This window comes from Argopecten irradians, unplaced genomic scaffold, assembly GCF_041381155.1.
Source record: "Argopecten irradians isolate NY unplaced genomic scaffold, Ai_NY scaffold_0154, whole genome shotgun sequence".
NCBI classification, from domain to species: Eukaryota; Metazoa; Mollusca; class Bivalvia; order Pectinida; family Pectinidae; genus Argopecten; species Argopecten irradians.
The window spans coordinates 3,892-27,340 of record NW_027187621.1 but is presented as its reverse complement, the minus strand read 5'-3'; the positions used below and the strand labels follow the sequence as shown (position 1 = coordinate 27,340).

Sequence of the window (23,449 nt, the reverse complement as noted above, 5' to 3'; positions counted from 1 at the left end):
AAAGTGGAAATCAAAGGCCACCCTTTCATAGAGCACTGTGTATATGCAGCAAAAGCCATACAGCAGAGATCGACGTTGATTTTGTTAATTCAAGTTTTTATTCATTTGATTTCAAAAAAAAAATGTGATCCTGCACATCCCGGCCATGAAACTGTAGCCTGCGTGTACGTAGCTGTTAGCCCGAATTATTAATATATATATATAACCGTGGGTTGAAAATTCGTTTCAAAGCTGTGTGTGTGTTTTGTTGATTGGCATTCGTACCAAGTCCATGTAGTACATACCGTACTATACTATATTAAAAGAATGAATGAAAATAAAAATAAAAAAAGATTTTTTTTTTTTTATTTGTGTTGTATTTTCTTGTGAATCCCGAAAAAAACCAGTTACGTAATTTAAAAGCCATAAAGGTCACAGTACAGGTACACAATACACGTTGGGAAACCAGCTTTACTTGTTAGCTTGGCCTACATAAATATTTACATCCCTCGATCAGAGATTTAAATGTAAATCTCTGCCTCCATACACTTATATAAAGGCACAACGAATTTTTGTTACGGTCTTAATGGTCAGATTCAAACTTTGGGTTAAAAATCCTCCAGGAACGCGGTTTTAAACTCCCAACTCGCGATACATCTGCATCTATTTTTCGTAGTAAAAATATGCGTTCTTTGTAGTCAAACGTAGTAAAAAAAAGTCACGTGCTTATACCTCATTCATGCCATTGGCCGGAATATACAATTGTATTATGGGTAACTAGTGATCACGTGATTTTGTGTTTACTTCCAAATATGGTGATAGTTTGCTTGCCATTTCTTCGGAGAAATTGATTTATTTGAAAATATTTAGACTCCAAAATATTATTAATATTGCATGCTTATCATTTGACTTGCACATATGCACTGTTTTACTACAAAGAATGAACTGAAATGAGTTGTAAAACTGCCATTTTCACGTTTTGTAAATAAATGATATAATACGAATTGACCAATTCAATAGGTCTAACCGTCTAATCTAAAATCAGCGAAGATCGGCTACTCCCGGCTAAATTCGTAGAATTCTAAATTTATATTTATATATATTATTACCTGCTTTAGGGTTCAGAACATATACATATAACACAGAGTAAATAAGGCCAAAGTATGTATAAATACCAGGTCAGAGAAATCACTCTATTTGGAAGTAAACACACACTCATGTGATCACTAGTTACCCACTAATACAATTCCATATTTATTTCGGCCAATGGCATGAATGAGGTACATTGTATAATCACGTGACTTGTTTTACTACGTTTTACTACAAAGAACGCGTGTTTTGTACAATATGGGGAAAATCCTCCGCGGACCGTGGTTTCATTTCCACCATTTGAAATTGTTAGCAATACTATCATATCATAGTTTATTTTCCATATTATTTCCAAACAAATAGTTATATTGGAAATCTAATACATATGTACACATATACTAAGAAACACGGGCTTATGTGCTTACATGGAAGATCTCAAGGCCCTCTACCAATATTGTGAATTTCATGGCCCTGGGGTCTCGGAATTTTCCCCAGGGGATAGGGTCTTTACCATAGTTTATATAGGAGACATATTTATTTGTTTGTTTAAAAGCAAAACATTATTCATAACTATGCATATCGGAATTCAGGTGACTGTTAGACATTCTCAACTCTCATCCATTTGTAAAAAATTCAAATTTTAACAAACTTCTTCTCCACAACACGGTTTTTCTCATTTTACAGCAAGTACAAAAACAACAACAATCAAATTACAATCATGAATATTTTGTATTGATATTATTTTTTTTTTGCAAATTTTCAGCAAAACAAACATGTTTCAAATTAAATTAATACACATATTTGATTAATATATTTGATCTGCATTCATTATTGAATTTAAAAAAAAAAATTAAAAAAACTTTATAACATAGCAAAGGTACATGGTTTGTCATTTTAATCAAGGGAGATAAATCCGATTTGAAGGATTTTCCACAAAGTGGAAAAGTTAAAGCCGCATAATCCGTATCTTTCAGGGTCCGTAAATCAACAAAAGAAAATTAGGGTACATATATTATAAAAAGTTATCAACTTTCCCCTAATTACACACCCAAAAAGTCCCGAGTTCAAAAGAAATTAATGATTAAAAATTCGATATCCAGAGTGTTTGAATAATTCACTTTCCATGCATTATTCAACCAAAATTTAGACTGGTACATTTCCTGGTCAACATCAATTATAATTTCAACACAAATTTATTAGATGATGTTTCAAGTAATTTTCGAGTATATTTACATGAACTTTGACATCTGCCATGGCACAACATGTAATCTTCAATTTATCAATGTTTCACAATCAAAGTCTACTCTAAGCCTTCTGTTTCAAATGGTGGAAATGAAACCACGATCCGCGGGGGATTTTCCCAATAATGGCACAAAACACGCGTTCTTTGTAGTCAAACGTAGTAAAACAAGTCACGTGATTATACCTCATTCATGCCATTGGCCGACATAAATATGGAATTGTATTAGTGGGTAACTAGTGATCACATGAGTGCGTGTTTACTTCCAAATAGAGTGATTTCTCTGACCTGGTATTTATACATAATTAGGCCTTTTGAAGAAGATCTTATTTTCTCTGTGTTATATGTACATGTATATGTTCTGAAACCTAAAGCAGGTAATAATATATATAAATATAAATTTAGAATTCTACGAATTTAGCCGGGAGTAGCCGATCTTCGCTGATCCTAGATTAGACGGTTAGACCTATTGAATTGGTCAATTCGCATTATATCATTTATTTACAAAACGTGAAAATGACAGTTTTACAACTCATTTCAGATCATTATTTATAGTAAAATAATACATATGTGCAAGTCAAAATGATATGCATGCAATATTAATAACATTTTGGAGTCTAAATATTTTCAAATAAATCAATTTCTCCGAAGAAATGGCAAGCAAACTATCACCATATTTGGAAGTAAACACACAATCACGTGATCACTAGTTACCCATAATACAATTGTATATTCCGGCCAATGGCATGAATGAGGTATAAGCACGTGACATTTTTTTCTATGTTTTTACTACAAAAAATAGATGCAGATATATCCCGAGTTTGGAGCTAAAACCGCGTCCCGCGGGAGGATTTTTAGCCCAAAGGTTGAATCTGGCCATTAAGACCGTAACAAAAATTCGTTGTGCCTTTATATAAGTGTATCGAGGGATGTAAATATTTATGTATATATATATGGACAGGGCAAGCTAACAAGTAAAGCTGGTTTCCAAATGGGTATTGCGTATCTGTACTGTGACCTTTTTGGCTTTTAAATTACGTAACTGGTATTTTTCGTAATTCAAAAAAATGAAATCTTGAAAAAATAATTGTAATATAGTATAGTACGGTATGTACCACATGGACTTAGTACGAATGCTAATCCACAAAGCACACACACACAGCTTTTAAACGAATTTTCAACCCACGGTTATATATATTAATAAATGATTATGGCCAAGAGGATGGAAATTCGTTGTACAAAGCAGAGTCCTTTTGTATGGTGGCATATTTCTGCCATCGTGTTATTTTAGGTCGAGTTATGTAACGTAACTTTGCCGAGATAATTAAGTCGACCTGTCGAGTTATATCATGAGTTGTTGAGATATTTATGTCGGCAAGTCGATTTACATTACGGAAAGTCAACTTACATCCTGGAAAATTGACTTACCTTATTACGACGAGATCCACGATAGTTAGTCGCGATAGTGTAACTCGACTTTCCAATATGAATATGTGGACTTGTCGTGTTAAAACTCATCTTACCGACATAAATATCTCAACAAGTCATGTTATAACTCGACTTGTCGACATAACTATCTAGTCAAAGTTGAGTTACCCTAAGTCGACCTAAATTAACTCGATGGCAGAAATATGCCACCATACTTTTGCACTCTAACTTCCTCAGCTCGGACTAACAGCTACAATGTGTACGTACACGCAGGCTACAGTTTTAGTTTAGATGTCGACATCAATAACTGACAAGTCGGTGTCACACCCGAGCATAAACACGATTAATCGCCGAGTTACCGACTTTCTACATAATTATCTTGGAATCATTATGTGGGCAGGTTCATGTGGTAAGTCGACATATTCTTCTGTTTATGTCGACATCTTCCGATATGATGTCGACTTAATGCCTTAATTATGTCGACATCATTAAGTCGTAAGTCGGCAACTCGATGGCAGAAATATGCCACCAATATGGTCTATGTTACAAGCACTGACTTCAGTTTTCTATATTCAAAGATAGTGGCTATTTCATATGATTTGCGCATGAGTAACAGGAAGGCGACAAGTCGACAACTCGACAACACGACAACACGACAAGTCGACATTTTACCGCGACAACACGATATTCTGTACGCGCTAATTAGCGTGTTTGAAATGTCGACTTGTCGTCTTGTCGTGTTGTCGACTTGTCCCGGTTCGAAAACGCGACAAGTCGACATTTTAACCGTTAAATCTCGGGTTGTCGCAGTTTGAGACCGCGACAACTCGACAAGGCGACAACACGACAAGGCGACAACACAACAACACGAGATGGCCGTAATCAGCCACCATACACGTCCCCCAAAATTGCAATCATTGATAATGTAAATGTTGTGACGAAATGCCCTTTGATATCATTACCTTCGGGCCGGGCACGAAGTGCAAAGCACTTCTAATGTAACACATACGTGAAAATATACAGCTTCAATTTGCGACCATTATATATATATATGGGGTGTGAAATCATGGGTAATTATGAATATGATGCTTAGAAAGTAAACTCATTATATAATCGAGCGGTACAAACGCTCTTATGACCTGACAAACGTAATCTTTTTCCGGCAGAAGCTCTTTATTCGTAAGCATTCAAGTAGTTTAGTCCACTTTCCAATATAATCAGCTGGCCAAAAACGGAATATCTGTTACGGAAATAAAAAATTCTCCCTTCTTTAATGGGGGTTTCCTTCTAAAATGGGGGGTTTGAGACAAGGATAGCGGTTGAATATATGAATAAAAATTAAAAAGATAATTCGGCTCCGTATCTATAAATTTCACTTTGTAACATAATTTGTCATTGCATAATTACTGGTTACTGAAACATCTGGGTGTGCCCTCTCAGGTCTTGCCTTCAGTCATATAAGAAATGCTCCGATTTCCCACTATTGTCATTGGCTAAAAACATGTTTATATATTCCTTTGTGAACTTCATTACGAACACGTTGAGTTCCCCAGGGTGGCGTCGTATGACCTAAGCTTTTCTTGTTACTAATATGTACATTTGAGAATATTTTTGACATTTGCAAAGGAAGCTACTTATCTAATATAAATATAAAGGATTTTTGTTGTGCGTGACCTCAACAAAGGTCCATAATTGATATATGGAAATATGCATTTGAATTGAAGTAGAGAAAGTATACAGGTCATGACAACGTGACCCCTAATGGATGTTGTTAGACCCTCTCTGAAAACTAATCTTTCCATATGAGACAATAATGCCATCCGTGCTAGGACATATACACATTGTTCAATAATATTTTCAATTCTGGTATATATATATACATACTGATCGTTGGTTGGGAATTAATGTCAAATCCCTGTGCTCGCTCCTTTTACATTACAAGTCCCTGTGGTCTACACAATGCCCTTTCACAAAATGCTCTTACATAGATATGGTACGTGGGACGGGATTTTGTAGACTGACCACACACAAACAACTTCCTTCTCCAATGCCTGATATAAATGGCGTTTCTGACGTACCGGTCGTCTTATCAATGTTTTACATTTTCACTAGGATCCATTATAACAAAACCTGAATAATTCTTAGTTTCTTAAGCATGTGATCGAAAGGGCACCAATTTTTATATGAACAAGTTTGTGTATCTGTAGGCCAACTATCATGGCTGTTAACTGTTTAATTGTGCCAATATCATTAACGAAGGTTGAAGTTGTAATAACAATAAAAAACCCACACACAAAATAATACTAGTATCATCCACCAATAACTATCACTTAACATCAGTCTATATGATGTGGTCAAAAAGGGTAACCTTTGCTCTTACCTGAGCTACCTGTACAGTAACATCAGGTATGGCTTGGTGTTACTGTACAGTTAATTACGGACGGTAATGGGGGTATCAAAGGTCACTTATCAAGGTATGACTTGGTGTTACTGTACAGGTAATTAGAGGCGGTAAGTCAGGTAAGATAAAATGTCAAATACAATGTAGTTAGGTATGGCTTGGTGTTACTGTACAGGTAATTAGAGGCGGAAAGGGAGGTAAGATCAAAGGTCACTTGTCCAGGTATGACTTGGTGTTGCTGTACAGGTATTTAGAGGCGATAAGGTAGGCAAGATCAAAGGTCACGTGTCCATGTATGGCTTGGTGTTAATGTACAGGTAATCAGAGGCGGTAAGGGAGGTGAGATCAAAGGTCCCTTGTCCAGGTATGGCTTGGTGTTACTGTACATGTAATTAAGGGTGTTATTTTAAGAATCCTTTACTAATTGGTTATTAACGTAATTATCTTCATTAGAAAGACACCAAATGAAGTACGTTTTATAAGAAATCACAATGTACATCTTAGCAGGGTTTTGTGAAATCATAATGGGACTTTTAAAGAATTGTGTCGATATTACGGGGTCACAATTACATATCCACAATTGGACTGGACTATCTCATAGTAAAACTGAAGACAGAGATGAAAAAACTGACCAATCACAGGCATGCGGAAATTTCCTTTTGAGATTACAGAGAGAACAACGCCCAAATTCGACAGTCAACTATATTGTACCGTTATTCAATTCTTTTGGTCTACATCAAAGGACTAAACTATCTCCTCATTTGTCGTCAAACGCAGGCTTCAATTTTACAATGATATAATTCTAGAGTGGATATAGCGACAGTTTATAGTTACTCCTAAATACCGGGAATGCCAAAAAATGATTTTCCGATTCCATTAAACACTTACTTTATTTAACTCTACTTCAATTCAAATAAATATTTCCATATATCAATTATGGACTTTTGTTTTCTTTTATTAGATATGTAGTTTCCTTTGCAAATGTCAAACCCATTCTCTAACGTGCATGTTAATTACAAGAGTGCTTGTCATAGATCGCCACCCTGAGGAACTCAACGTTTGCGTAAAAAATTCACAAAGGAATATTGACTCGTTGTTTCTAAAAGTTTCTCATGCAATATATTGAACGTCACGTGTCCATGTGTTAGCCAATGCCAGTAGTGGAAAATCGGAGCATATCTAATACAAACGACATTTTGGTGTATTTACATTATACATGATGACACATCGCTTTGTGATTTGGGCGACATGACTTGAAACTTGATAACAGGTGTCGAATTGACTCATCAAGGGAAATAACCGATGTTTGAAAGTATACTCGACTCTCTTTTGAAAGAGATGAAATAAAAAACAAAACTTCACATGTTTATAAGTAGAATTTTTATTGTGGCACTGTAGCACTGGTAATGTATAAAAATGTGACAATATATAAACACGATATTACAATGTGAAAGTATACAAACAACATTGCAATATGACAGTATACAGCATTACAATGTGACAATAAACAAATACAACATTACAATGTGACAATAAACAAATACAACATTACAATGTGACAATAAACAAATACAACATTACAATGTGACAATAAACAAATACAACATTACAATGTGACAATATACAAATACAACATTACAATGTGACAATATACAAATACAGCATTACAATGTGACAATAAACAAATACAACATTACAATGTGACAATATACAAATACAGCTTTACTATGTGACAATAAACAAATAGAACATTTGAATGTGACAATATACAAATACAACATTACAATGTGACAATAAACAAATCCAACATTACAATGTGACAATAAACAATATAACATTACAATGTGACAATAAACAAATACAGCATTACAATGTGACAATATACAAATACAACATTACAATGCGACAATATACAAATACAACATTACAATGTGACAATAAACAAATAGATCATTTGAATGTGACAATAAACAAATACAACATTACAATGTGACAATATACAAATACAACATTATAATGTGACAATATACAAATACAACATTAAAATGTGACAATATACAAATACAACATTACAATGTGACAATATACAAATACAACATTATAATGTGACAATATACAAATACAACATTAAAATGTGACAATATGACATTATACAGTATTACAATGTGACAATAAACAAATACAGCATTACAATGTGACAATAAACAAATACAACATTACAATATGACATTAAACAAATACAACATTACAATGTGACAATAAACAAATACAACATTACAATGTGACAATAAACAAATACAACATTACAATGTGACAATATACAAATACAACATTACAATGTGACAATAAACAAATACAACATTACAATGTGACAATAAACAAATATAACATAACAATGTGTGGATACAAAAGTACGATGTGACAATATACAAACATAAGCACTAAAGGTAGATAACTTGGTGTGGTGGTATCACATCTCCCTCCAGAGGACGCTGTAGTTTGCCGTAGACATCATGGCTAGCTCATCAGTTTCCGTGCTCCTCGCGGACGTGGCTGGCATCTCCAAGTCTGGTTCTTCGGCTCCAAGGGAAGTGAGGATAAGGGCGGACAACTCCTGTACCTGACGATGCTTGGTGGATCTGTACTGGTCAAACATTTTCCGGACACCCTGGATGATGGACTTACGGGTCAAAAGGTGAAGGCCAAGGCTGTGGGCATCGTCCAGTGTGGAGAAGAAAAGTTGGCGGTCAAGACGAATCAACTGGTCATCTGAAATGAAGATTTGAAATTTTATTACACATTTCATTAGAAAATATCAAAGCTGTACATATATCAAAGACAAACATGACAGATAGATGGACTACGGAAAATGAATTAACGACATTAAAAGTAACACGATTTTGTTACGATTTGTGACTATTTCAGGAAAAACAAAAAGTAACCAATGAGGGCTGTTCATTCCTAATGTTACAAGATTGTTCAAAATTCCTACATTTTTTTAATACTTTACCTTGTGAAATAGGTATTATTGTTGATTTTGGGATCGAAACTCTAGCTTAAACAGGACATGGGAAACCTTTATTCTAATTTCTGTAATATACTATGTAAAAAACATTATCGAGTTAATCGCTGTTTTTAATTAATATCATAATTAAACAGTTACCGCAAAATGAACAGTGAAATTGTTATGAAATCTTTGAATTAAATGCCGAGTTTCTATAAACTGAAAGACAAACAAAACATCACTGCACCAAAAAATATAATTGTCTATTAATTAACATGTATTTTTTACCTAAAAATAATAAAACAACAATAAACGATGTAATATAGCTGACCCTTGATACATACCTAGGAAGTTGACCTGCTTGGTAGCTTTGTCGTGGGCTAACAGAAGACTCTGGAGCTTCTGGGCGTAGTACACAACATCAGTAGTGGTCATCTCAGCCATGGTCAGTGTAGAGGTCAATTAGAGGGTGTTATGCTGGTGGGTTCCAGAGCAGGAGTATTTTCCACAAATTCTAAGCCGTTCTTTTTATAGACACTTCCTAATTTTGATTGGCTGCATTCGTCCAGTAATTTTATTGGCTGAAAATTAAGTCCCTCCCCTATTTAATGTGGAACGTAATTACTTGAATAGTACCGCTAGATGTGAGGAGATTTTCATAACGGTTTAAAGATCAAAGGGAATCGGGCGGTAATTATAGATCAAAGGTCATTTGTCTTTGTATGGCTTGGTGTTACTGTCCAGATAATTAGAGGTGTTAAGGAAAGTAAGATCAAAGGTCCCTTGTCCAGGTATGGCTTGGTGTGACTGTCCAGGTATGGCTTGGTGTTACTGTACAGGCAATTAGAGGCGGTAATTGAGTTAAGATCAAAGGTAACATGTCCAGGTATGGCTTGGTGTTACTGTACAGGTAATTAGAGGCGGTAATAGGGGTAAGATCAAAGGTAACATGTCCAGGTATGGCTTGGTGTTACTGTACAGGTAATTAGAGGCGGTAATGGGGGTAAAATCAAAGGACACTTGTCCAGGTATTTGGTGTTACTGTACGGGTAATTAGAGGCGGTAATGGAGATACAAAATCAAAGGTCCCTTGTCCAGGTATTGCTTGGTGTGACTGTACAGGATGGCTTGGTGTTACTGTACAGGCAATTAGAGGCGGTAATGGGGGTAAGATCAGAGGTCACCTGTCCAGGTATGGCTTGGTGTTACTGTACAGATAATTATAGGTGGTAATGGGGGTAAAATCAAAGATCACTTGTCCAGGTATGGCTTGGTGTAACTGTACAGGTAATTAGAGGCGGTAATAGGGGTAAGAAAGGTAACATGTCCAGGTATGGCTTGGTGTTACTGTACAGGTAATTAAAGGCGGTAATGGGGGTAAAATCAAAGGTCACTTGTTCAGGTATGGCTTGGTGTTACTGTACAGGATGGCTTGGTGTTACTGTACAGGTAATCAAGATCGGTAAGGGAGGTAAAATCAAAGGTCACCTGTCCAGGTATGGCTTGCCCAACTTCAAAGCCACAGTCAACTATATTGTACAGTTAAAAATTTTCCGATCCCCTTAAACACTTACTTTATTTAACTATAACTTAAGTGTACTTAGAATCTGAAAATATCATAATGTGAAATGTGTGTCTCAGGGATGTCAATACGTTTATTATGTACTTATGCTTCCTCTATCCATTGTAATTGTGAAAGAAAATAAAGTTTGAAAGATGACCTGAATGCTTTCTCTACTTCAATTCAAATGCATATTTTCATATATCAATTATGGACTTTTGTTTTCTTTTATTAGATATGTAGTTTCCTTTGCAAATGTCAAAACCATTCTCTAACGTGCATGTTAATTACAAGAAAAGTGCTTGCCATAGATCGCCACCCTGAGGAACTCAACGTTTGCGTAAAAAATTCACAAAGGAATATTGACTCGTTGTTTCTAAAAGTTTCTCATGCAATATATTGAACGTCACGTGTCCATGTGTTAGCCAATGCCATTAGTGGAAAATCGGAGCATATCTAATAAAAACGACATTTTGGTGTATTTACATTATACATGATGACACATCGCTTTGTGATTTGGGCGACATGACTTGAAACTTGATAACAGGTGTCGAATTGACTCATCAAGGGAAATAACCGATGTTTGAAAGTATACTCGACTCTCTTTTGAAAGAGATGAAATAAAAAACAAAACTTCACATGTTTATAAGTAGAATTTTTATTGTGGCACTGTAGCACTGGTAATGTATAAAAATGTGACAATATATAAACACGATATTACAATGTGAAAGTATACAAACAACATTGTAATATGACAGTATACAGCTTTAAAATGTGACAATAAACAAATACAACATTACAATGTGACAATATACAAATACAACATTACAATGTGACAATATACAAATACAACATTACAATGTGATAATAAACAAATACAACATTACATTGTGACAATATACAAATACAGCTTTGCAATGTGACAATATACAAATACAGCATTACAATGTGACAATAAACAAATACAACATTACAATGTGACAATATACAATTACAGCTTTACAATGTGACAATAAACAAATAGATCATTTGAATGTGACAATATACAAATACAACATTACAATGTGACAATAAACAAATCCAACATTACAATGTGACAATAAACAAATATAACATGACAATGTGACAATGAAAATTACAACATTACAATGTGACAATAAACAAATAAAACATAACAATGCGACAATATAGAAATACAACATTACAATGTGACAATAAACAAATACAACATTACAATGTGACAATAAACAAATACAACATTACAATGTGACAATAAACAAATACAACATTATAATGTGACAATAAACAAATAAAACATTACAATATACAAATACAACATTACAATGTGACACGGATACAAAAGTACGATGTGACAATATACAAATATAAGCACAAAGGGTAGATAACTCGGTGTGGTGGTATCACATCTCCCTCCAGAGGACGCTGTAGTTTGCCGTAGACATCATGGCTAGCTCATCAGTTTCCGTGCTCCTCGCGGGCGTGGCTGGCATCTCCAAGTCTGGTTCTCCGGCTCCCAGGGAAGTGAGGATAAGGGCGGACAACTCCTGTAGGATCTAGGGGGGGTCTACGTGCACCCCCCCCCCACAACTTAACGAACCAAGGTTTTTCTGAAGCCCTTATGACCCACTGATAACGAAATCGAGAGGTAACATTGTATAAACTGGGATGAACTTCCGGTTATGACGTCATCAAGATGGCCGCCATCTCGTATTTCACTAAAGATTGAAAAATAGTCATAACATTGACATTTTTCTACCGAAGAAGACAAATGAGGCATCAAAATGACCACAATAGAACAACAAATACATATCAGGACCATATATTCCAATATATGTAGTTATTTCTACGCAGGAAATGAAAAAAATCGGATTTTAAGCTCAAAAATGGTAATTTTTTAGCAAATTTTTCATATTTGGCTTGACGCAGCAAAAATGTTTGTCAACAGCAAACTATTATTTCTAATCAGTTCTTTGACCTTTTATCAATCAGTAAAAACAACACCAACAAAAAAAAACAATGTTAACATTGTATAAGCTCCGGTTATGACGTCATCAAGATGGCCGCCATCTCGAATTTCACTAACAATTGATAAATAGTCATAGCATTAACATTTTTTCAACGAAGTAGACAAATGAGGTATCAAAATGATCATAATAGAATAATCATCAAATTCATATCGGGACCATGTAAATCTAATATATGTAGTGATTTCTACGCAGGAAATGAAAAAATAGGATTTTAAGCTCAAAAATGATAATTTTTTAGCAAATTTTTCATAATTTGCTTTACGCAGCTATAATTGTTTCCCAACAAGAAACTATTATTCGTAAACAGTTATTTGACCTCTAATCACTCAGTAAAACAATAAAATATATATAGAGATACATGCAATATTATTAGCAAAATGTCAGATAGTTACCACAATGTCAAATATTTCTTTCACATGGTTCTCAATTATAACCATTTATCATTGTGCGTGCTTTCCGCCACCTCACTGCACTATCCTCTGGACTCGTGACTCGGCATGTCTGGTAGCTGGTACATGCGTCCAAAACCAAATCAGAGTAATCGTCGATATACAGTATATCCAATAGCGTACGAACAGCCAGAACGTCGTCCTTCCGATGTCAGATGAGATGATGTTGAACGCCCCCACCCTACATTACCAGTGGTGTTACTAGCCTGTCATCTTTCCATGTGTCCCATCCATTGTCCAGAGTTATATATCAGGAACGAACAGGTTCATGGGATGTGGGATCTCCTTCAGAATTCTAACAGTAATATCGTATATGCTGTTTTCAGACTTCCTCAGTGAAATTACACCAGATCCAGATTCTTCGAAAGGTGGAATGATTCCACAAGCACCCATATCATATCAACCTTGTGGACACTCGTGCGACTATAGATGGAACATGGGGATATCCTCGAGGCGTCTTTAAATGAGGTTCATAAAGTGTTAAATGATTTTTCATTGGTCAGCGACTTACCTCATGTCCCTTGAATGGTACTGGTTTGTGTCCTCATCTGGTGGAATGCTTGGGAGACTCCCATTGAAAAACACCTCGCAGAAAATAGTTCTTCTCTACAGTGGCTCTCCATACATGGCCAAGAGAGGACTTTCACTGTAGTAACCACATTTATGACCTCCAAATAATTCACCTGTAGACATCTGATGGTGCACTGATGGTTCACAGATAATGAGGGAATTGTAGCTACCACCTCAACTAATTTAAGGAGATGCTAACACAACCCTTCGCAGAATGTGGCCTCTGGTACGGTAGTCCTTTCCATCCAACAGGAGAGGGTCTGGAACATCAAATTACGATATGATAGATCACTATGGATGAACAACAGGATGAGCACCAACCTCCGCGAACCCGAAGTACTTGAAGGATTGAATGGGACGGTTTTTAGAAGTTAGTAACCACGACGTAAAAACCGGATAATGTAAATGTCACATCATCTCCTCAGCTCATCGACACTCTGGCGAGAAAGCAACGCAACAAATAAAATGCATTATCATGTAAGCACTAATGACAGAAATATGTGGAAACTGCAGTAACCCTCAGAACATTTCCATACGTTACACACACATAAAACTAAAGTAAAAACAGTGATTGCGCTATTTCTAAAAGAAACGAAATTTCGGAAGTGTCGTGGTATTAAACGGAAACAAATTCCTTTCTTCAGTATATTAAGTATGTGATACCTGAATTATTTGCCGTTTTGCAGAAAAAATATCATTTTTGAGACGCTACTAAGTCTACAAAACTGTTCGGAAAACGAAAATGGATTTTGTTAAGGAAAAATGTCAAAGTCCCCCACTTAGATGATTAAGCCACCTTAAAATTCACATGTAGATAAGATATTGGATCGTCAATTTGCCCAAGTGAACTTCAGGAAGATCTAAGAACATCCGGAAAACTGTTAGTGTCATCGGTTGGGAAAAAACAGCATTCATGAAGCCACTCTAAAACGCACCCGGTGATTTATATGTGGTAAACCAAGCTGAAGGTAAAGTAACAATATACTCATTTATATGAGAGTTACACGCATAAATTTATGTGTTGTTGTAGTTTTTACCTGCAATTGATAAGAGGACAAATTAACAGAATACGAAAAAAAGTTTTCTTTTTTGGAAGACAAATTATATCTGCTTAAAAGCCAAATATGAAAAAATCTGCAAAACAAAATATATCAATTAATGAGCTAAAAATTCTATTTTTTTTCATTTTCGAGCGAAGAAATCGAACTACATATATTGGATTATATGGTCCCCGAAATGAATTTGAATGTTTCTAATTATGAATCATTTTGATACAACATATGTCTACTTCGGTTTGAAACATGCGTTAATGCTGATGAACTATTTAATATAAATCAATTGTTTTATTGAAAATCGAGATGGCGGCCGGCCATCTTGAAGACGTCCCATAAACCAGAGTGATATAATACAATGTTAACATTGGAGTTTTTTTGTATGGTGTTGTTTTTACTGGATTGATAAGAGGTCAAATAAACTGGATTAAAATAATAGTTTTGCTGTTTGACAAACATTTTTTGCTGCGGTCAAGTCGCAAATTAAAGACAAAAATTATGGCTAAAAAATAACCATTTTTTATATTGAGCTTAAAATAAAATACCGATTTTTTTTTCATTTCCTGCGTGAGAAATAAACATACATAATAATTGGATATAATAATGGTCCTGATATGTATTAGTGTTGTTTCTTAGTTGTTGGTCATTTTGATGCCTCATTTGTCCTTCTTCGGGATTAAAAAATGTTCAATGTTTTTATGACTAATTTTTATCGGAATCTTTAGTGAAATACAGAGATGCGCCGGCCATCTTGATGATCGACGTCATCAACCGGGAAGTTCATCCCAGTTTATTACAATGTTACCGAGTCTCGATTTCGTTATCAGTTGGGTCATACAAGGCTTCAGAAAAAACTAGGTTGGTTAAGTTAAGTTGTGGGAGGGGGTGCAACGATAGACCCCCCCTAGATCCCGGCCTACTGTACCTGACGATGCTTGGTGGATCTATGTACTTGGTCAAACATTCCATCCGGACACCCTGGAAGAATGACTTACGGGTCAAAAGGTGAAGCGCCAAAGGCTGTGGGGCATTCGTCCAGTTTGGCGAGGAAAAGTTGGAGCGATCAAGAGCGAATCAAACAGGTCATTCTCGAACATGAAGACATTGAAATTTAATATACACATTTCATTAGAAAATATCAAAGAAAGGCTGTACATACAATAAATGACAAACATGACAGAAATGAATGACAACTACGGAAAATGAATTAAACGACACATTAAAAGTACCACGATTTTTGTTTACGATTTTGTGACTGACTTATTTTCAGGAATAACAAGAAAGTAAAACAATGAGACTGTTTCATGACGATCCTAATGTTACAAGATTGTTCAAATTCCTACATTTTTTTAATACTTTACCTTGTGAAATAGGTATTATGGTTGATTTTGGGATCGAAACTCTAAGCTTAAACAGGACCTATGGGAAACCTTTATTCTAATTTCTCGTAACATACCATGTAAAAACATTATCGAGTTAATCGCTGTTTTTAAATTAATATCATAATTAAACAGTTTTACCGCCAAAATGAACAGTGATATTGTTATGAAATCTTTGAATTAAATTCCGAGTTTCTATAAACTGAAAGACAAACAAAACATCACTGCCACCAAAAAATATAATTGTCTATTAATTAACATGTATTTTTTACCTTAAAATAATAAAACAACAATAAACGATGTAATATAGCTGACCCTTGATACTTACCTAGGAAGTTGACCTGCTTGGTAGCTTTGTCGTGGGCTAACAGAAGACTCTGGAGCTTGCTGGGGTTACGTAGTACACAACATCAGTAGTGGTCATCTCAGCTATGGTCAGTGTAGAGGTCAATTATAGGGTGTTATGCTGGTGGTTCCAGAGCAGGAGTATTTTCACAAATTCTAAGCCGTTCTTTTTATAGACACTTCCTAATTTTGATTGGCTGCAATTCGTCCAGTAATTTTAAATTGGCTGAAAATTAAGTCCCTCCCCCTATTTAATGTGGAACGTAATTACTTGAATAGTAACCGCTAGATGTGAGGGATTTTCATAAACGGTTTTAAAGATCAAAGGGAATCGGGCGGTAATTATAGATCAAAGGTTCATTTGTTTTGTATTGGCTTGGTGTTACTGTCCGATAATTAGAGGTGTGTTAAGGAAAGTAAGATCAAAGGTCCCTTGGTATGGCTTACAAGTTGGTTTTACTGTACAGGTAATTAGAGGCGGTAATGGGGGTAAAATCAAAGGTCACTTGTCCAATAAGTATGGCTTGGTGTAACCGTAAAGGTAATTAGAGGCGTAGTAGGGGTTTAAGATCAGAGGTCACCACCTGTCCAGGTATGGCTTGGTGTTACTGTACAATATGATGGCTTGGTGTTACTGTACAGGTAGTTAGTTAGAGAGGGTAATGGGGGTAAAATCAAAGGTCAACATGTCCAGGTATGCCTTGGTGTAACTGTAACAGGTAATTAGAAAAAAGGTGGTAAGAGGGGTAAGATCAGAGGTCACCTGTTCAGAATATGGCTTTGTGTTACTGTATAGATTAATTATAAAATGGGCGGTAATTGGGGGTAAGATTCAAAGGTAAAAATGTCCAGGTATGGCTTTTGTGTTACTTGTGCATGACAATTAGAGGCGGTATTGGGGGTAAGATCAAAGGTACACTTGTCCAGGTATGGCTTGAGTGTTACTGTACAGGTATTAGAGGCGGTTTATGGGGTAAATCAAAGGACACTTGTCCAGGTATTTCGTGTTACTTGTAGGGTAATTAGAGGCGGTAATGGAGATATAAAAATCAAAGGTCCCTTGTCCAGGTATTGCTTGGTGCGACTGTACAGGATGGCTTGGTGTTACTGTGCAGGCAATTAGAGGGTAAATGGAGGGGTAAGATCAGAGGTACATGTCAGGTATGGCTTCTTGTGTTACTGTACAGATAATTATATAGGTGGTAATGGGGGGTAAAATCAAAGTATCAATTGTCCAGGTATGGCTTGGTGTAACTGTACAGGTAATTAGATAGAGGCGGTAATAGGGGTAAGAAAAGGTAACATGTCCAGGTATGGCTTGGTGTTACTGTACAGGTAATTAAAGGCGGTAATGGGGGTAAAATCAAAGGGACACTTGTCCAGATATTTGGTGTTATTGTACGGGTAATTAGAGGCGGTAATGGAGATACAAAATCAAAGGTCCCTTGTCCAGGTACGGCTTGGTGTGACTGTACAGGATGGCTTGGTGTTACTGTACAGGCAATTAGAGGCGGTAATGGGGGTAAGATCAGAGGTCACCTGTCCAGGTATGGCTTGGTGTTACTGTACAGATAATTATAGGTGGGTAATGGGGGGTTAAAAATCAAAGGTCACTTGTCCAGGTATGGCTTGGTGTAACTATACAGGTAATTAGAGGCGGTAATAGGGGTTAAAATCAAAAGACACTTGTCCAGTTATTTGGTGGTTACTGTAACGGGTAATTTCAGAGGCGGTAATGGAGTATACAAAATCAAAGGTCACTTGTTCAGGTATGGCTTGGTGTTACTGTACAGGATGGCCTTGGTGTTACTTTACAGGCGTAATGTAAGATCGGCAAAGGGAACGGGTAAAATCAAAGGTCCAGGTATGGCTTGCCCAACTTCAAAGCCCCAGTCAACTATATTGTTGTACAGTTAAAAAATTTTCCGTTCCCTTTAAATTTTTTTTACACTTACTTTATTTAACTATAACATTAAGTGTACTTAGAATCTGAAAATATCATAAGTGAAATGTGTGTCTCAGGGATGTCAATACGTTTATTATGTACTTATGCTTCCTCTATCCAATGTAATTGTGAAAGAAATAAAGTTTGAAAGATGGCCTGTATGCTTTCTCTACTTCAATTCAAATGCATATTCATTCATATATCAATTATGGACTTTTTGTTTTCTTTTATATTAGACACGTAGTTTCCTTTGTAAATGTCAAACCATTCTCCTAACGTGGTATTGTTAATTACAAGAAAAGTGCTTGCCATAGATCGCCCACCCTGAGGAACTCAACGTTTGCGTAATGAAATTAACAAAGGAATATTGACTCGGTGTTTCTAAAAAAAGTTTCTCATTATGCACTATATAAAGAACTCACGTAATTCATTTGTGTTAGCCAATGCCAGTAGTGAAAAATCATGACCATATCTAGTACAATGGTAATAATATCAAACGGCAATTTTGCCACGCATGTATCTTCATTATTATACATGATGACACATCGCATTGTAATTTGGGCGACATGACTCGAGATTTGATTAACAGGTGTCCGCACTTGACTCGGTAAGGGAAATAACCGATGTTTGAAAGTATACTCGACTCTCTTTTGAAAGAAATGAAATAAAAAACAAAATTAACACATGTTTATAAAAAAGTAGAATTTTTATTGTGGCACTATACAGATACACTGGTAATGTATAATAATAATACAAAAGTAGAAAACATTCGGAAAAATGTGACAATATATAAACTACGATATTACAATATGACAATATACAAATACAACATTACAATGTGACAATAAACAAATACAACATTACAATGTGACAATAAACAAATATAACATTACAATGTGACAATAAACAAATACAACATTACAATGTGACAATATATAAACACGATATTACAATGTGAAAGTTATACAAATACAACATTACAATGTGACAATAAACAAAATCCCAACATTACAATGTGACAATATACAAATACAACATTACAATGTGACAATAAACAAATACAACATTGCAATGTGTCAGTAAACATCATTACAATGTGACAATAAACAAATACAGCATTACAATGTGACAATAAACAAATACAACATAACAATGTGACAATAAACAAATACAAAACATTGCAATGTGACAATTAACAAATACAACATTACAATGTGACAATATACAAATACAGCATTACAATGTGACAATAAACAAATACAACATTACAATGTGACAATAAACAAATCCAACATTACAATGTGACAATAAACAAATACAGCATTACAATGTGACATTATACAAATACAACATTACAATGTACAAATACAACATTACAATGTGACATTATACAAATACAACATTACAATGCGACTATAAACAAATACAACATTACAATGTGACAATATACAAATACAACATTACAATTGCATACAAACACAATATTACGATGTGACAATATAAACAAATACAAAATAACAATTAACATTACAATGTACAAATAAAACATTACAATATACAAATACAACATTACAATGAGACAATGTACAAAGCACTAAGGATAGATAACTCCGTGTGGTATCACATCTCCCTCCAGAGACGCTGTAGTTGGCCGTAGACATCATGGCTAGCTCATCAGTTTCCGTGTTCCTCCCGGAAGTGGCTGGTATCTCCAAGTCTGGTTCTCCGGCTCCCAGGGAAGTGAGGACAAGGGCAGACAACTCCTGTACCTGTCGATGCTTGGTGGATCTGTACTGGTCAAACATCCTCCGGACACCCTGGATGATGGACTTTCGGGTCAGTAGGTGAAGACCAAGGCTGTGGGCACCGTCCAGTGCAGAGAAGAAAAGATGGCGGTCAAGACGAATCAAATGGTCATCTGGAATGAAGATTTAAAATTTTATTAAACATTTCATTAGAAAAAAAATACATCAAAGCTTTACATATATTACAGACAATCTTGACAGAAAGATAGATTACGAAAAAATTGATTAACGACATGAAAAGTAACACGATTTTATTACGATCTGTGACTTTTTCAAGAAGAAACAAAATGTGAGCAATAAAGGTTGTTCATTCCCAATCTTAAAAGATTGTTCAAAATTCCTACACTATTGTTTTTTTATACTTTACCTTGTGAAATAGGTATTATGGTTAGTTTTGGGATCGAAAAAGGCTTAAAACAGGAACAGTGGAAACTTTTATTATAATTTCTGTAAAATATTATGTAAATATCATCATCGAGTTAATCACTGTTTTTAATTAATATCATAATTTAATAACCGTGAAAATGTTATGAAATGAAGTATTAAATTTTATTTCATTAGAAAATACATCAAAGATGTACATATTTATATCACAGACAAACATGACAGAAAGATGGACTACGGAAAATTAATTAACGACATTAAAAGTAACACGATTTTGTTTCGATCTGTGACTATTTCAAGAAAAACAAAAAGTAAACAATGAGGGCTGTTCATTCCCAATGTTACAAGATTGTTCAAAAATTCCTACATTTTTATTAATACTTTACCTTGTGAAATAGGTATTATGGTTGATTTTGGGATCGAAACTTCCGCTTAAACAGGACAGGGGAAACCTTTATTCTAATTTCTGTAACATACTATGTAAAAAAAAACATTATCGAGTTAATCGCTGTTTTTAATTAATATCATAATTAAACAGTTACCGCAAAATTAACAGTGAAATTGTTATGAAATCTTTGAATTAAATGCCGAGTTTCTATAAACTGAAAGACGAACAGAACATGACTGCACAAAAATATAATTGTCTATTAATTAACATGTATTTTTTACCTTAAAATAATAAAACAACAATAAAACGATGTAATATAGCTGACCCTTGATACTTACCTAGGAAGTTGACCTGCTTGGTAGCTTTGTCGTGTGGGCTAACAGAAGACTCTGGAGCTTCTGGGCGTAGTACACAACATCAGTAGTGGTCATCTCAGCCATTGGTCAGTGCAGAGGTCAATTAGAGGGTGTTTATGCTGATGGGTTCCAGAGCAGTAGTATTTTCAAAATTCTAAACCATTCTTTTTATAGACACTTCCTAATTTTGATTGGCTGCATTCGTCAAGTAATTTTATTGGCTGGAAATTAAGTCCCTCCCCCTATTTAAATGTGGAACGTAATTACTTGAATAGTACCGTTAAATGTGAGGAGATTTTCATAACGGTTTTAAAGATCAAAGTGAATCGGGCGGTAATTATACATCAGAGGTCATTTGTCTTGGTATGGCTTGGTGTTTTACTGTCCAGATAATTAGAGGTGTTAAGGAAGGTAAGATCAAAGGTCTCTTGTCAAGGTATGGCTTGGTGTTACTGTACAGGTAATTGGGGATCGTAAGGGATGTGAGATCAAAAGGTCACCTGTACAGATATGGCTTGGTGTTACTGTACAGGTAATTAGAGGTCGTAAGGAAGGTAAGATCAAAAAGGTCACTTGTCCAGGTATGGCTTGGTGTTACTGTACAGGTAATTAGGGGTAGTATGGGAGGTGAGATCAAAGGTCACCGTGTCCAAGTATGGCTTGATGTTACAGTACAGGTTAATTAAAGGTGGTAAGATCAAAGGTCACTTGTCCAGGTATGGCTTGGTGTTACTGTACAGGTAATTAGGGGTAGTATGGGAGGTGAGATCAAAGGTCACCTGTCCAGGTATGGCTTGCTGTTACTGTACAGGTGATTAGAGGCGGTATTGGAAAAATAACTCACTTGTGTCCGCAGAATTTTGAAAGTAATGATAAAGGTTTAGTTTTAAATCGATTTTATTGTAGCAAAAGATAAAAATGGATTGGACAAAAGTTATTACAAACTTTTACTGACGTCTTTTCCGAACAAATATAAATATATAATTACAATGATATTTTGTCACCGTCATAGCTTAAATATGTCTATATATGTTTACTTTATGTATCAAAAACAAAATCAAAAGTTAAAATTGACAAAATTAGGATATAAGCTAAAGAGATTTAGAGGCATTAGGGGAGACACCAACGCATTATTTTACGTTTTGTTATAGAGGGTTTTGCTCAGAACGTTGTAGGAGTGGTTATTCTTATCTAATGCTCAGTCAACATCCTCTGTTGCTGCGTTTGCCTTTTCACCATGATTAATCCGGGTCTTTACGAATTCCTGTCTTTCGTACTTAGCCCGACTAGATAAGATAAACCAGGCACACGCTCGTTATTGTTGGATTAATTGATGAAAATAAATTAATTTGTTATATATACATTTAATTAGTAATTTACGAGCTTGAAGTAAAAGTGGGAAACGTTGTTGCTAGGGGAGGGAGAGTTAGGGCCTAGATTGGGCAGATAAAAATGAGAGTTATCCTGCCAGTTCGGTATGGCTGGTGGAGTTAAAATGTTAAAACGTTAGAAATAAAAAAAAGTTGGACAGATCTACATATTTGAATATATTTGAATGGCGTCTAGATTAGTATCTCCAAAAAGAAGGTGTTCCACAGGGATTTCCTTTGTACAGTTGAGAGACGGGGACGCATTAAGTTCCGTAAACTAACTAAATGAAATATTGTAAAACATTGATAATTTTCTGTACTTACGCCTATCTGCTAAACTGGGTTCCCATCAAGCTCATCTGTTATATATATATATATATATATTTTAAATTTTATACCCTGGTAAACCGGTTATAACTCGGCCAGACTTCGAACTGAACATGTTTTCTGATTTATTCGAGAGTGTTTGATATTACAATTATCCCAAAATACTTGAAATATAGCGCCCTTGACATATTAAAAAAACAACATCAGTAGTGGTCATTTCAGCCATGGTCAGTGTAGAGGTCAATTAGAGGGTGTTATTACCCTGGTGATTTAGAGCAGGAGTAATTTTTACTAAACTGGAACTTGGTGGGTGGTAATGGGCGGGTTGG

General features: G+C 35.3%; 1 protein-coding gene and 1 pseudogene across 1 annotated transcript; both read right to left on the bottom strand.

The window, feature by feature from the left end:
• Nucleotides 1-8,592: 8,592 nt before the first annotated feature.
• On the bottom strand, nt 8,593-9,585 carry LOC138311915 (uncharacterized). The gene is made up of 2 exons (XM_069253062.1): nt 9,486-9,585; nt 8,593-8,906 (listed from the first exon to the last, which is right to left on the bottom strand). The coding sequence occupies exons 1-2, from the start codon at nt 9,583-9,585 to the stop codon at nt 8,608-8,610; spliced, it is 399 nt and encodes a 132-aa protein (XP_069109163.1). The 3' UTR covers nt 8,593-8,607.
• Nucleotides 9,586-13,952: 4,367 nt separating this feature from the next.
• On the bottom strand, nt 13,953-21,507 carry LOC138311919 (uncharacterized; annotated as a pseudogene).
• Nucleotides 21,508-23,449: the final 1,942 nt, after the last annotated feature.